Source organism: Callorhinus ursinus, unplaced genomic scaffold, assembly GCF_003265705.2.
Source record: "Callorhinus ursinus isolate GAN/ISIS: 27379988/994484 unplaced genomic scaffold, GSC_fseal_2.0 scaffold9, whole genome shotgun sequence".
Classification (NCBI taxonomy): domain Eukaryota; kingdom Metazoa; phylum Chordata; class Mammalia; order Carnivora; family Otariidae; genus Callorhinus; species Callorhinus ursinus.
Window position 1 is genome coordinate 18,577,384 of NW_027397071.1, and position 17,190 is coordinate 18,594,573.

The 17,190-nt window shown below is 34.6% G+C and overlaps 1 protein-coding gene across 4 annotated transcripts in view; it reads right to left on the reverse strand.

Annotated features, from left to right (window-relative positions):
- Nucleotides 1–291: 291 nt before the first annotated feature.
- Nucleotides 292–17,190, reverse strand: part of SNX7 (sorting nexin 7) — a 107,267-nt gene continuing 90,368 nt past the window's right edge. For 3 of the 4 annotated variants that reach the window (XM_025872265.2, XM_025872267.2, XM_073896260.1), the window contains one exon: nucleotides 6,634–7,058. In XM_025872265.2, coding sequence (XP_025728050.1) covers nucleotides 6,972–7,058 — 87 coding nt within the window. In that variant the 3' untranslated portion in view covers nucleotides 6,634–6,971. Of the gene's footprint in view, nucleotides 340–6,633; nucleotides 7,059–17,190 lie in introns of those variants that run through there. The other variant, XM_073896259.1, reaches the window with a different exon arrangement.

Genomic DNA, 17,190 nt, shown 5'->3' on the forward strand with positions numbered 1-17,190 from the left:
TGGTCCCCAGACTTCATCTTAAATGAGGTTTCCTTTTATTAATTTTTACAAAATACAGAGGGCAAGCAACTCAGAGTCATTATACTCCTTTGAGCTTTTCTTTTCTCATATGAGAAAGGTTGATTGAGATATTATTAAGATCTGGTTATCAAATGTCATGATTCTAGATGTCTAAATGAAGTACATCTGCCAGATGACAGAAATAAAGCAATATGTCAAAAGCTTAAGCTTCAGGGACCTGATGAATGATGGTGCTACAGACAGAAAATTGTGAAGTCATACTATACCTACCAGATGCCTCTAGTCATTCTGCAGTTGTAAGAAATCCACGATTTGTTCCTTTTATTTTCAGAAGAGAAAGAAAATAAGGCTTAATCTTATCTTTAAAAAAAAGCAAATTAAAATAAAACAGCAAATTAGGTCCTTTGCAAAATATCTGTAGAGAAGGAAATAAATGGGCACAATACTATTGCTTTAGCTGTGAAAATGTTTTTTAAATACTGTATATTTGTGCAAGTTCCATTTGAGACAATGAAAAAATTAGTTGCTTTTCAAATGGACAATCAACAATTCTCTGTCACAGGTTGCAGAATAAAGTAGTACACTGCTAAAGGGGGTAAAAATATAACATGGTGGAGGAGTCCAGGAACAAATTGATTAATTACAAGATCAGTTATAGACATCGTCCCTTACATTTAAATTAAAGGTGCCTAGATGCCATTTTTTAGGTGCTGGTTTAAAGACCTGGTTATCTCCATACAGAGTAATTTCATTACTCTAACATTTCAAATCCTTATGAAACAGTGAGAATATTGTACTGATCAGTGAAACTGGGTGTAGCAGTCCCTCAATACTCCATTCATGTAAGATGATCATGTATTTGAACATATTTGTAAAAGAATCACATCTTTGTCATTCAATATCTTCTTTACATCAGTGTACTTTGATGGAATCTCAATGCCTTATTTCAGCAGAGGAATATATTTTATACACTGGTCTCAATCAAACCTAATCTAAAGGTTTTATTTTCAATACAGATTAAGGCACTAATGACTCTAATTTCACAGTCTTGTGTATTTCTTAGCCAATAAAATTATGATTGACTTCCTATATAATTATATGTGCTGGACTAATGGTTTATTTACACTTGTAATCTCTAATTCATGTTCTTTGAAGAGCTATTTTTACTTTAGTTTTTTCTCATTGAAGAGTTTTAGGCATAAGAACAGAATATTGTTAAATATATAAATGTGTAGAACTTGAAAAATTCTAAATGAATAAAATCGTATTTTCATTTTAAAATGAGAGTGTGGACCTAAGGTATTATTTTATCTTCCCTGATATTCTGCTTACTTCTGCATAAAGTAGCTCTTTTCTTTTTGGCAAGTGAACATGTAACATGTGGTCTGAGTTAAAGCTGCCATCTTCTTTGGTCATAACCTCCCTGCCTGATATAGTTTGTATAAAAGTGAGAACCTGACCTAGGCTGTGTTGATTGCAGTATTTTGGTTTCTAGCCACAAAGATTGGCCTGGGGCAGAGTTGAGGGGGCTAGGAAGGCACTGGCTGTATCCGAAGGCAGGTCTTCCCTAGGAATTTTCAAATGATTTAAAACTGGAAGGGAAGAGCTCTTTCCTTCTTCACAGAGAGTTGGGAGCTTGTGATCCAGGAGCTTACTGGTAGACATTAATCTAGCCCAGGATTTCTCAACTTCAGCAGTCTTGACATTTCCAGTCAGATAACTTCTTGTTGTGGAGGCTGTCTTGTTCATTGTAGGATGCTTAGTAGCACCCGACTTCTACCAACTAGATGCCAGTAGTACCCTTCCCCCACAGTGTGGCATCCAAAAATATCTCTAGATATTACATATTATATATTATACCATACTATATTATTAGATTCTGCTAAATATCCCCCAGTTGAGAACCACAGAATGAGCCTCATGTAAAGGTAGCAATAGGAGTAAAGGAAGTCAACCCTTTCAAGAGAAGTAGGAAATAAAGACAGAAGGAGAAATAAACCTGTTCAGGACCAGTTATACCCAAATATACCCTTTTCATTTTTGGTTACATAACTGCATCAATTCCCTGTGATCTAAAGTAGTTTGGTTTGTTCTTTTGTCAAAAAGATAAAAATTCTGAAACAATAACAGAAAAATACAAACGGAGGAATAGAGCCAAAGCACAATAAAAGACAAATCAATCCATAATAGGACTTGATCAAGGCATAGATTCAACTGTGAGTTTTGAAAAAAATATAATAACTTGTAAACCTGTTTAAAGCGAAGATAAGATAAAGAAATTGATTATGAAATAGATGGTCAATAGCATAAGTGTACTTATCTTCACTTCAGAGCCTCTTATCTTCAAGGTAGTCATGGCATGAGGAAAAAAAAGAAAAGAAAAGAAACAAACCCAGATTTTTATTTGTATCTTCCTGGGATTATACACATGTCCAGTGATGATTTCCTACTTAAAGTATGTGTCTCTGTGTGTGTTTGTAGTTCTCTAAAAATGGAGTGTATATGTTTTCTATCCAATCAACTGCCAGTAATACAAAAAGAGAAGGAAAAGTACGAACAGTGGACCAGACAAGTAATATCTCCAGGTCAGATCTTATCCTGAGCCCACTGATTCCAAAGCTCACATGAGTCATCCTCTATGATGATGACTTTCATCCAAGTACAACCTCATTTCCTGTAAACATAAGGAATAAGTTTCTTTCTCCCTAGAATTTCAGGTCAAAATGACAGATTCAGCATTGATGTTTCTACTTTGAAGAGCCAGTTGAGGTAAAAAGACTTTTAATTTCCCCCTAGGTAACTGGAATGAAAGGGGTAGGGGAAGTGGAATCCTCAGGGGCGGGGGGGGGGAAGAACAGTAATACCTGGCTACAAGCAATATCACAAGATGGACTTAAACTATTTTCAAAACATACTAAGTCTATTACTAATTCTATATAACAGCTACTGGCACATCCACTTAAAATCCTTCTTTTGTCTTTTTTGAAAGGCTGTATGACTCAGAGAAAATTAACTGAAAGCAGGAAATCTGTGTTTTGGGAAGCAGTTATTGAAAGAAGGCATGTGTTGAATGAAAAGTATATGTAAACTTCAGGGGAAATCCTTCTTTTAAGTAAAAATCAAGTGAGTTATTTTGTTGTTGTTAAGAAGCTTTTTTATAATGAAGTATCCAGTAGTCATATTTCTATATTAATAACATTCATCATAGCACACATCACAACAACCAATTCAAAAGCTATACCAGGTGTCCCACCTCTAGGATGACAACATAAGGAATTCCATGGACTTGATCCCCAGTGTGAAAATTGTAAAACAGCCTCTTCAGCAAATAGTGTTGGGACAATTGGATAGCCTCATATAAAAGAATGAAATTGGGCCTTTCCCTCACATCATATGCAAAAATTAACTCAAAATGGATCAAAGACATAAATCTAAAAGTTAAAACTCTTAGAAGAAAACATAGGGGTGAATCTGCATAACCTCAGATTTGAGAATGGATTCTTAAAAATTACACCAAAGCATAAGCAACAAAAGAAAAAAAAAACAGAAACAATGAATTTCATCGAAATTAAAAACTTCTTTGCTTCAAAGTGCATTATCAAGAAGTAAAAAGAAGTATCTGCAAGCCATAATCTGATAAGGGACTTTTATCTAGAATATATAAATAACTCTTAAACTCAATAATAAAAAGACAACCTCACTTTAAAAATCGGCAAAAGATCTGCATAGGCATATCTGCAAAGAATATATATAAATAGCCAAAATCACATGAAAAGATGCAACAGGAAATACAAATCAAAGGTACAATGATATATCATTTCACCCAATAGGGTGGCTATAATACAACAAAAACAAACAAAAACAGAAAATAACAAGCATTCATGAGGATGTGGAGAAATCAGAACCCTCATACACTGCTAGTTGGAAATGTAAAATGGTGGAGCCACTTTGGAAAACAATCTGGCAACTCCTTATATCGTTAAAATACAGTTGTGCTATGACCCAGCAATTCCACTCCTATGTAAAGGCCCAAGAAAAATGAAACTATGTTCTCACAAAAATGTATACACCAATTTTATAGCATCATTATTCATAATAGTCAAAATTGAAAATAACGTAAATGTCTATCAATCAAAGAATAAACAAATAAAATGGATAAACAAAATGTGGTATATCCATACAATGGAATATTTTTGGCCATTTTAAAAAAAGAATAAAGTACTGACAAATGCTACAATATTTGTTGAAGACATGTTAAGTGAAATAAGCCAGTCATTAAAGATCACATATTATAGGATTCCACTGATATGAAATAATGAGAATAGGCAAATTTATAGAGACAGAAAACAGATTGGGGGTTCCTTAGACCTGGGGATATGGGAGGGGGTAGTGGTTAGAAAGTGATAGCCAAACGGTATAGGGTTTCTTTCTGAGGTGATGAAAAACTAGAAGCAAAGTAAATAACTATAAACAAGAAAATATCTGCATAAATTACTACATATTCACACCATGGTATATTGTAGACCCATTTAAGAAATGTATTAGAGCTATTCTTTACTTTGAACATTTCCACACGATATTGTTGAGTGACAAAACGAGAGACAAAATAGCATGTATAATAGGACCTCATTTTTATAAAACAAATTTTAAAACTGTGTTTGGGAGCAGGTGTATGTGTGCGTGTGTGTGTGTGTGTGTGTAAGTCTGTACCGAATACTATGGGTATGGGAAAATGTAAGGAAGGATACATACTACTTAACAAGAGTTAGCTGTGTGGATATGCATGGTATTTATGTGGGATGGCAGTCATGTGGACAGAAAGGGAGAGAGTGGGGGAGGAAAGACATGCAAAACTAAAGAGGAAGAAGAAAGGTACTGAATCTAAATATAAAGCATTTTTATGTGATTCCCGTTTAAATAATTAATGATCTTATTGGCTACCATTTCTCTGGTAGGTATTCTTTCTTTCCCCAGTTTTATTGAGACGTAATTGACATCTAACATTTCTAAGTTTAAGGTGTATAACAATGATTTGATATATGTATTTACTACAGAATGATTACAATAAGATTAGTTAACATCACATAGGCACAGTTACAACTTTTTTTCCTTTGTGATGAGAACTTTTAAGATCTATTCCTTTAGTAACTTACAAGTATACAATATTGTTAACATACAGTCATCATGTTGTATACACTACATCGCCAGGGCTTAAGTTATAACTAGAAATTTGTACCTTTCGACCACCCCACCTAATTCCCTCACCTCCTACTGTCTGGTAGATGTTCTAAGTTTACTATATCATTTTAACCTGTGAGTTAGAGATTATTATCTCCATTATCTCTAGACAGGGAAAACACAGCTTGGAGTAGTAAAATAGCTTGCAAAACAATATGGTTGGGCCATCCTAATAAACAGGAAGAATTCTCACCCAAAATTTGTGTTAGATGTCAAGGGTAGTGATGTCATAAATGCACTGAGAAGCTATGAAAAGGTTTATTACTTACATAATGAGCTTTTCTGGGGAGAGTTGGGCAGGCCTCTCAGGCTGTTCTGAAAATGATTTGAGAGAGCTAGAGAAGGAGAATGGTTTGGGGTTTTTATGGTGGGTCAGGGGGTGGGTTCCTACATGCAGAGACGGGGTCATATGGTTTGAACTTCATGTCAATGCCAAAGGAGGGAGCACTCGGGCTTTCTTAGCAGCTTGACCAGATGTGGCAGGAGGGGAAGAAGGGAAAGTGTGCTTAAAAGCTACCAGCAGTCGAACATCAAAAAATGGAGTCAGATTCTTTATCACAGATGGTTCAAAAATTATACATACCAATATTTATGAAAAACGTTTAGCTTTGTGTATCTAAAACAAATGTCTAAGTTGTTTTTGTGACACTTATTTAAGGCTAATACCCAAATGATACTTAATGTCCTGTATGTAACGTAACATGCATGACCAAATACTCAAACTTTAAAGTCTTGAGAAATATCTATTTCAAAAAATTAGCAAATATTAAATAACCAACATATACAGTTTCTAAATATAGCCATAAGATAAATATGAAATCACTCTGGGGGCGCCTGGGTGGCTCAGTCGTTAAACATCTGCCTTCGGCTCAGGTCATGATCCCAGGGTCCTGGTATCGAGCCCCGCATCGGGCTCCCTACTCCGCGGGAAGCCTGCTTCTCCCTCTCTCACTCCCCCTGCTTGTGTTCCCTCTCTCGCTGTGTCTCTGTCAAATAAAATCTTAAAAAAAAAAAAAAAAGATAAATATGAAATCACTCTGTATGGTATTACTTGATTACTAGGTTTCATAGGATTACTAACTAATAACTCAAAGAATAATGTAAATCTATCTTGGTAATTTTTTTCAATTGGGAAAAACAATTCACTCTTACCAAACCAACTTGTGAACAGTTATCATTAATGTTTAATGATACTAAATTAATTTTTATATATTTACTTCAAGTTCCTAATGTCAAAGTGAATAGTATTTTAGAGAAAATTGTGATGAAATAAAGGTGAATACATAGTATGCTTGGTAACATGCTGAATTCTTATCAGAATCTGCTTCAGAGGCTTGAGCTACTAGTACAAAAAGAACACACCACAGCCAGGCATTTCATATTAAACTTTTTATTAAAACTGAGTCTTCGTAATATATTTAAAATGACATGTTCCACAAACAAATATTTGGGCAAAAAATTTCTATATGTACTTATTGGCACACAAATTTAAAATAAAAACTAAGCTAATACATACATATATATATGTATGTATAACATATATATGTATGTATTATAAATTCATATCAATTATCTGGAATACCTGAGTTTCAAGCTGTTGGTTTTCCAGATAGTGTGAAACATTTTTCATCTACTTCATAAAGGACACAGCCCATCCAGAAAGAATAACTTTGGTTAATAGATGCTGTCTCCCAAAGATCACACATAAGTCCTCAATGGGATTCAGGTTTATCTTCAGAGGTTTCTTCCATGTGGAGGTCAGTCTGTGATGCAAGGAAGGATTCCCATGTAGCAAGGCACTGAATAATGGAAATACACCACGAGATCAACAGTAGTTAACTTTCAGCAGTGAAAGGATTAATAAATCCTTATGTATTTGTTCCTAGGGCAATCTGCCCTGCTCCTCTCTCCTACCAGCAAGCCAAAATCCTTGCTGTTTTCTACATATTTTAATTCCTAATGATGGATACTATTGCTAAATAAGAGGAAAACATAAAAGGTTAAAAAAATGAGCATGGATTAGTTTGCTAAAATAACCCAGTATTACCCCACTGTCAGGAAAGGAAACCACTAAATTATGGAGGAAAAGATGGACCATTTGCATCCAAGGAGGTAGGCGTTAAGCATCTAGACAGAGGACTGGGGATATAAGCACGCATCCATCAGATTTGAATCCCACTAAAAGTTTGAGTTTGGGCAAGCTGATGAATCTTTATTATAGTTTCTCCAGCTATAAATTAGATTAATGACAGTACTTACCACTAGGGCAACTGTAAAAATCAAAGTTCCATAACCTGTATAAATCTCTATGCAGAATGCTTAACACAAATTAAGTGCTCAAAAAATTAGCAATTATTATATTATGACGGTCTCGTGGGACTAGATGGTGAAACTTAGTCATTGATGTGCCACAGGAAATGAAAAAGGATCAGAGGAGACTGAAGGTGGTGGGGACATGACAACAAGAATGTGGCCACCTTTGTGATGTTGCCTAGGACTGACCTGCCTACTAGCCTAGTCTCAGTTATCTGTATGAAGTTTATCCACAGCATGATTTTAATAGTTCACACGTATTTAGGATTCTTCTAAAACATACTTACTCTAACATATATTTAGCACGAGTTAAAATTAATTGGGAAAGGAATAATTTTTTTTCCAAATGTGGACTGCTATATACAAATACACAGATATGTAGTTTTTTATATAATATACTGCGAAGTTGGACTGATTAACACTGGTTTACTTGCCTAAACTACTTTCACGTCACTTCTTTATCCTCTAATCCTGTTATAGCTTTAGTATGTCCACGTCTGACAAGTACTAAGTGACAGAGCAGCAATTTCCCAAAGACAGTACAAACTCAAAAATTTCAACCTCCCAAATTATAAATGTGCTGTGTTCCAAAAAGTATAAGTATGTATGGACTTATGTAGGTGTATGCGTGTGTGTATGTATATATATATATATATATATATGCATATATATATATACACATATATACATATATATATACACATATATATATAAAACAAACTGAATAATGTTTTTTTTCAAACTGAAGATTTAGAATATGGGAAGCATTTTGCCAAATAAGGTTTTTATAAAGGTTATATGCAGTGATTTGATTCTGAGATAGTTTCAAGAGCCTAGGAAATGAATAATAAGGCTATAAAATTATATATTTGCATGAGAACAGTAGAAAATACTGTTGAAAACTTAATTACCAAATTTTAAAAAACTGAGTAAATTACTGGGTAAAATGTTGAGTATTTACTTTGTGATATATGTATTTTGAAAGTCAGGCTTGGTATAATACAGGTCTCATAAGAATAATTAAGCTTATCAAGACTTTAAGGAATATTTTAGATTTAAAAACTTTAGAGAGTACTGGAAGCCAAGTATAACCCACAAAGCATAATTTTAGTCATTGTGAGGAATTAGTTCTGTGATTTACCTTTACTCTTTAGTAAGTTACTAACTCTCTGATTTTCTACTTTGGGTGTAAAATAATAATACCTATCTCATCGGGATGAAGAAATAACAAAATAAGATACGGGTAAGGAAGGAGAGGGCAGGGAAAAGAGAGAAGGCCAAGGAGCTATGACAGGGACCACCAGGCAAGAGTGGCCTCCTCTGACATGGTTCAGGAGAAGAAGCAGATGTCTTTACATCTAAATGCTTATACCCATGAAAGGGCATTAAGATAAATACCTCACATTTGATCTGTTTCAACTTTTAGACCTTACATCTTTTATAACAGTCCAAACTATACATAATTTGGGAGGTGGGGGTTGACATAAAACATCCATTTACTCAAAAAATATTTTTGAGTTCTTATTATGTCAGGCACTATGTCAGGGTCTGGGGCACAATCCTTGACCTCATGGAACTTATGATTTAGCAAAGAAACATAAGTAAGCAAATATAATCAACTTCAGGGTCTATGAAGTTACAGGATATGATGAAAATAAATAGTAGTGGGATCTAAATCAGACTAGAATGAGTTAAAAAACGTTTCTTAGTAGAAGTAAGCCCATAAATTTCTGTACATGTCTGTGGAAGGGCAATGTGAGGAATAACGTATGGTACAGTGGTTAAGAACTTGGGCTTAGGACTTCTGTTGCTGGCCAAAATGGTCAGTAGATAGATAGATAGATAGATAGATAGATAGATAGATAGATAGATAGACAGACAGATAAGAAAAAATATATGAAATGACAATTTTCAAGACCCTGAACATCAGGCAACAAAGAACAGTGATCCCTAAGAGACATGATAAAAACAATCTGAGCTCTACGATTACCCTACTGTAACGGGCAGAATTGTGTCCCCAAAACTTATTTGTTGAAGCATATTCTGAGATACTTCAAAATTCATTTGTTGAAAATAGAGGATCATACAGGAAGAGAGGAAAAAATAAAACAAGACAAAACCAGAGAGGAAGACAAACCACAAGAGACCTTTAATCATAGGAAACAAACTGAGGGTTGCTGGAGGGGAGGGGGTTGGAGGGATGGGGTAAATGGGTGATAGACATTAAGGAGGGCATGTGATGTAATGAGCACTGGGTGTTATGGAAGACTGATGAATCACTGACCTCTACCTCTGAAACCAATAATACATTATGTGTTAATAACGGAATTTAAATTAAAAAAAGAATAATATAATAAATAGAATTTTAAAAAATTCATTTATTGAAGTAGCACAGAATGTGAAAGTATTTGGATATAAGGCCTTTAAAGAGGTGATTCAGTTGAAATGAGGCTGTTAAGACGGGCCCTAATCCAATCTGACTAGCGTCTTATAAGAGGAAATTGGTTATAACAAGAAGACTACAGGAGTGACAGCAGAGAGAAAAGACAATGTGCGGACACGGGGAGAAGGCTGTCATCTGCAAAGCCAAGAAGAAAGGCCTCAAAAGAAACCAAGAAACCAAGCTTGCCAACATCCTGATCTTGGACATCTAAACTCCAGAACTGTAAGAAAATAATTTTTTGTTGTTTAAGCCACTTAGTTTGTGGTGTTTTGTTATGGCAGTCCTAGCAAACCAATACACCAATGTATTGCCTTAAGAGAACGTCGAGGCCACGGTGGAAGAAGGTGAACTTATATGTAGCCAGGCAGACTTTCTGAGTTGAAGAGATGGAGCTAAGAGTCTATAGAAAAGTAATGCAGGAGGCTTCGGAGAGCAGAGTACCAGAGAAGAAAGAGTGCAGACAGAGCACTCTGGAGATCTGTGGTGGGTCTCCCTTGGGTGTTCAGTGGAGTCCTGATCAGTACATGCATGTAGGAAACTACCTGAGGCCTGGAAAAAAAAGCCACCCATGAGAATTAGAGTGAACAGTGTCCATGTTCTCCCAGGGACTAGAATAGTACAAGATCCCACCAAAGAGATTGGAAAATCCCGTAATTCATGAGATATTGGGTAGGATACAAAGAAGGGTCTTGCCTCAATACTCTCCTGCCCTCTACTAAAAGCTGCTCAAGTACCATCTATCAGATCTTAAAAGTAAGACCCTAAAGGATCAAACTGTGTCCAAGCAACTGAATTAAGTGTGATAGGGATACAAAAATATTCAACATGCAACAAAATTCATAATATCTGGCATCTAATTAAGTTTAACAGGATAAAAAGAAGCAAGAAAACATAATCCATAATGAGGAGAAAAATCAATCAATTGAAATTTATATACAATGCAATATTACTCAGCCATAAAAAAAGAGTGAAATCTTGCCATTTGTAACGATGTGGATACAGCTAGAGAGTATAATGCTAAGTGAAATAAGTCAGTCAGAGAAAGACAAATACCATATGATTTCATTCATATGTGGAGTTTAAAGAACAAAACAAATGAGCAACGGGGGGAGAAAAGAGAGAGGCAAACCAAAAAAACAGACCCTTAACTATAGAGAACAAACTGAGGGTTACTGGAGCAGGGAGGTGGGCAGAGGATGGGTTAAATGGCTGATGGGGATTAAGGAGGGCACTTGTAATGAGCTCTGGCTGTCGTATGTAAGGGATGAATTCTACACCAGAAACCAATATTACACTGTGCTAACTAACTGGAATTTATATAAAAATTTGGAAAAAAAAAAAAAAAAAGAAACTGACCCAGAATTGACAAAGATGTTAGATTTAGCAGACAAGGACATTACACCAGTTATTATAAAAATGTCCTAGATGTTCAAAGAGTTAAGTAGAGGCATGGAACAAATGAAGAATAGACGTCTACAAATTAGCCTTCCAGAGATGAAAATCACTATGTGTGAGATGAAAAAATATAATGAATGGAATTAATAACATGTAAGACCAATGCAGAAGAAAAAAATTAGCAAACACGAAGGCATAGGAATGGAAAATATCTAAAAGAAGACACACAAAGAAAAAAGATCAATGAGGGGCTTCTGGGTGGCTCAGTCGGTTAAGCAGCTGCTTTCGGCTCAGGTCATGATCCCAGGATCCTGGGATCGAGTCCCACATCAGGCTTCCTGCTCAGCGGGGAGTCTGCTTCTCCCTCTGTCCCTCAACCCGCTCTCATGCTCTCACTCTCTCAAATAAATAAATAAATAAATAAATAAATAAATAAAATCTTTAAAAAAGAAAAAAGATCAACGAGAAAGAAAGGAAAAGAGCATCAGTGAGCCAGAGGACACAGCTTGCAGTAGGATAATATATATGTAATTAGCACTGCTAAAAAGGTGGGGTGCACAAAAACTTTTGGAAAATATAAAGGCCATAATTTTTCCAAATTTGATAAATTATAAACCCACAAATCCAAGAAACTCAACAAACTCTAAACATAAGAAACATGAGGAAGAATGCATCAAGCCACTTTATAACCAAATTGCTCAAAATCAGTGATAAAGACAATCTTTAAAGACAGAGAAAAATGATACTGTCACATACGAAAGAAGAAAAAATAGGGATGAGTATTTCTCATTGAAGATGATGTAAATGAGAAGACAGCAGAGTAATATTTTTAAGGTACTGAGAGAAAAAATACTAAAAAAGATAAAGGATTCTATGCCTAGCAAAAATATCCTTCAAACAAAGATGGAATAAATCTGAGTCCAGTCAAAAATGAGATTTTCTAAGAGTGACAAATAAATAAGATCGGGCATCAAAAACAAAAAAGATGGAATAAAGATATTTTCTGACATACAAAAGCTACAGAATTGTCACCAACAGACCACACTACAAGAAATGTTTTTTAAAAAAGAAAAATTTCATCAAGCAAAAAGAAAATGAGACCAGATAGAAATATGAATCCATTCAAAGGAATGAAGAACACAGAATATGACAATGATATGGAAACATATATATTTTTCTTATTCCTTAAATTTATTTAAAATATAATTGACTACTTAATTATTAATAATAATAGTAACAAAACCTTGTGAGGCTTATAATACATGTGCAAATAAAATATATGACAAAAAGAACATGAAGGCCAGGAGAAAGAAAATGAAGAATATGATTATAGGTTCTTAAATGACACGTGAATTGGTATAATATTACTTGAAGGTAGACGATGATAAGATTAAGCTACAAATGGGTGCCTGGGTGGCTCAGTTGGTTAAGTGACTGCCTTGGGCTCAGGTCATGATCCTGGAGTCCCGGGATCGAGTCCCACATTGGGCTTCCTGCTCATCAGGGAGTCTGCTTCTCCCTCTGACCCTCTTCCCTCTTGTGCTTTCTATCTCTCATTCTTTCTCTCTCTGAAATAAATAAATAAAATCTTAAAAAAAAAAAAGATTAAGCTACAAAAAATAAACCTGAAAATAACCACTAAAAAGTAAAAGGTATATCTAATACACCAACAAAAGATCTAAAATGAAGCAATACAAAATTGTCTATTATCCAAAAGAAGGCATAAAGAATAAAATGGGAGCAAAGAAAAAATAAAAAACAGCAAAATAATAGACTAAAACCTAGCCATATCAATAATCAATTTCAGTGTTAATAAGTACATACTCCAATAAGACACAGATTGTCCTATTAAATAAAAACAAGACCCACCTATATCCCACTTATAAGAAATACACACAAATACATTTAAATTAAAAGGGCGAAAAAAATATATACTATGTAACATATGTCAAAAGAAAGCTAGAAGGGCTATATTAGATAAAATAGATTTTAGAACAAAGATTATTATCAGAGATAAAGGTTATTTCAAAATGATAAAGGCATCAATTTATCTAGGCATAATTTAAAATATTTATATATATGTAATGGGAGAGTTTTAAAATACATGAAACAAAAACTGATAGAAATGTAAGGAGAAAGACAAATCCACAATTACAATTGATTTTCTCACAAGAATTGACAGAATATGTGGACAGAAAATCAGCAGTGATACAGAAAACTGGAACACCATTATCAGTCAAGTTGACCTAACCAGTATCTATAGAAAGGAAAATACATGTTTATTCTTGTGCATATGCAACATTTACCAAAATAGACCATATTCTAGGCTACAAAAGAAGTTTCAGTAAATTTAGAGTCAAGTCACATGAAGTTTGTTCCCTGAACATAAGGGAATTAAATTAGAAATCAGTAATAGAGAGATATCTGAAAAATACCCAAATATTTGAAATCTAAACAGGAAACTTACATATATAATAACCCCTCTGTCAAAGAAGAAATCAGAAGGAAATTTAGATAGAAAGTATTTTGAACTAAATAAAAATAAAAACACAGCATATAAAAAGTTCTGGGATGTGACTAAAGCAGTACATAGAAATTTATAGCACTAAATGTCTATTAGCAAAGAAGAAATTTTGCAACGAGCACTGGGTGATGAATGGAAGTGTTGAATCACTATATATGGTACACCTGAAACTAATATTATAGTATGTTAACCAACTGGAATTAAAATAGAAACTAAAAAAAAATAAAATAAAAGAAGAAAGGTCTTAATAAATGATTTGAGTTTCCACACTAAAAACAAACAGACAAATAAATATATAGGGGAGCCTGGGTGGCTCAGACGGTTCAGCATCTGCCTTTGGCTCAGGTTATGATCCCAGGGTCCTGGGATTGAGCCCTGCATCGGGCTCCCTACTCTTCGGATACCCTGCTTCTCCCTCTCCCTCTGCTGCTCCCCCTGCTTGTGCTCTCTCTCTCTGTCAAATAAAGAAATAAAATCTTTAAAAACATAAACAAGTAAAACAAATTAAACCCAAACAAGGGAGAACTAGAAAGCAAGCAACCTAGCAAGTAAGCAAGCTGAAAAGACCAGGGTGTGAATCAAAGAAAAAGAGAAAAAATATAGAAAAATCAATGAAACCAAATGTTGGCTCTTAGAGAAGATTAATAAAAGTGATAATCATTAACCAGACCCAAAAGAAGAGATATGACACAAATTTCTAGCTGTTAGAACTGAGAAAGGTGACATCACTCCAGATTCTACTGAAGGAAATAAAGTAATATTATGAAAAACTTTATACCTATACACTGACAACTTAAAATGAAATGGACGAATTCCCTGAAAGACACAAACTACACAAACTCACTCCAGAAGAAACAGAGTAACTCAATGAATTTGAATTTGTATCTTCTCACAAAGAAAAGTCTAGGCCCAATGTCCATCACTGGTGAATTTTATGAAACATTTAGGGAAGGAATCATTAATTCTATACAAACTCTACCAGAAAATTGAAGACATGGGAATGCTTTCCAATTTACCAAAACCAAAGACAGTGTAAGAGAATAAAATTACAGACCAATATCTCTCGTAAACATAGATACAAAAATTCTAAACAAAATTTTGGCAAATCCAACAATCTATACAATGACCAAAAGGGGTTGATCCCAGGACTGTAGGATTGGATTAACATTCAAATACTGATCAATGTAATTAGCTGTATTAAATGCAATATCATCTCAATAGACACAGAAAAGGCATTTGTCAAATTATAATGTCCATTTCTGCTTTTAAAAAACTGTCAGCAAATTAGGAATTGAGGAGAATTTCCACAACCTGAGGAAGAACACCTACAAAAAACCTAAAGTTAACATCAGAGGCAGACATGCATTAAATATTAGCTGTCATTAGTATTTTATTTCTTTTCAATGCCAAGGAAAAACAGAAAGTAAAACTCAGCCTTATATATACTCAAAAATCTCCTTACCAAATTTTGAGTATAAACAAAGCCGGAAACAGAAAAGAACCAAAATACAAAGCACTTTAAATCTCTAGCTACAGTATCTACAAAGCAAGGAAAGTTATTAACTGGGACCGATGGCCCAATAGAGAGCAGACCATACTTTGCATCTGGGATGAGCCCCATTTCCCCTGTGAACCTCATTTCTACTAGAGCCCTCTGGCCTCCTCTGCAAATCCATACACAATTCTACTATCTGGTAACCCTGCAGGGCAGCCCAAAGCAATTACTGCTTTCACAAGATATCACATCTTTTGGATAATTCTGCCAAACTATCATTTGAATAAACTTCTGAAGTCCTCAAGGTAAAATTCAAAATGTAATTCTGAGCAGTCTGCTCTATTTAGAATTCCTGTCAAATAAGTGATCCAAATTACACCAAAGACAGCATTAATTCTCCCGTGAAGAAACTTCTATTGTCATATTCTGCTTCAACTATTCTAGTTTAATAAATGTCTAAGGAAGATATTCAGTAGACATCCACTGATTAGTGTTGTGAATTAAAATTTTCATTTCCCAACTAAGTCCTAAATGGGACAGTGAAACTTAGTAAAAAAGACAAAACAGCTACAGAACTATCTCCTTACCATCTACCATACAATAGGAAGAAAAACAATTTATGTATTTTGAAATACGAGTTATAGCATGTTACCATAGAAAAACAATAGAAAAAACATGACACCTGCAATATATAGCAATATGAATATTTGCTCAGGCATTATCATGGTTGCTTTATTATGTATTACCTGCATATTACCACCTTACAATGACTGTTACGTATCTTATTTCACAGATGAGAAAGTTGAGGCACAAATGGTTAAGTACATCTGTGATATTACAAATCTGGTAAGTAGTACAGCCAGTTTTATTCATCAACAAATGGAAAGTAATCTCTCAAATGACCATCAGGATACATTCAACAAGTCACTGGGCCATCAAGATGAGATACCTTCTTTTACCTAGTGGAAAAAGGGCAATTCTGGAAGGAGAGGTGGGTAAGAAAATGCATGACTGCAGGGGGCATTAAGCCAAAAAAATTTTAGGAAAGTGTGTATGTGCAGGCTGAATGTGTAGAAATTGATTCCCTACACACCTCTTGGAAATTCTTTACATATTTCTAGGAGCACACACACCCTTTGAAGAGGACCTAGTTAATACATGCCAGGCATACATTAAGTACTCAGTAAATGCCGATGATTACAGAGAAGGAATGTATTGAACTACACATACAAATATGCTGGTCATCACAAAAATTGCAGTTTTCAACCTGAATATTAATTAATTGACATCCTGGCTTCTATTGCTCTCTAAACCTGAACTAGGTAGCTCCTGACGCTACCAGAACTCTTTTGGAATTGTGATAGATTTTTTTTTTCTAAATCAATATGTCAACTGCCCCTCCTGCCAGTATTTAATATTACCCTGTTACCTGGTATTTGCACATCTATCCAATCAATGCACATAAATCGATTTTAAAATAATAAGAGATAATCCCTAAAACTCTTTTCTTTCTTGTTTTTTTTTTAGTATGAAAAACCAAGTAAAGACTCAAGAAATGGATTGTTTGTACCATGTAGTTAAGCAATTTAGTTCAGTATCTCCTGTGTCCATGACTGTGATAATTGAAGGAGATAAACAGTCATCAAAACAACAGCAACACGATCTCAAAACCTACTGTGAGACTTGCTTATAATTGTAAATCATGTTTTTTGTAAAAAGATATTTCTGTTATTTGGCTTCTCATTGCTTCCTATCAAGGAA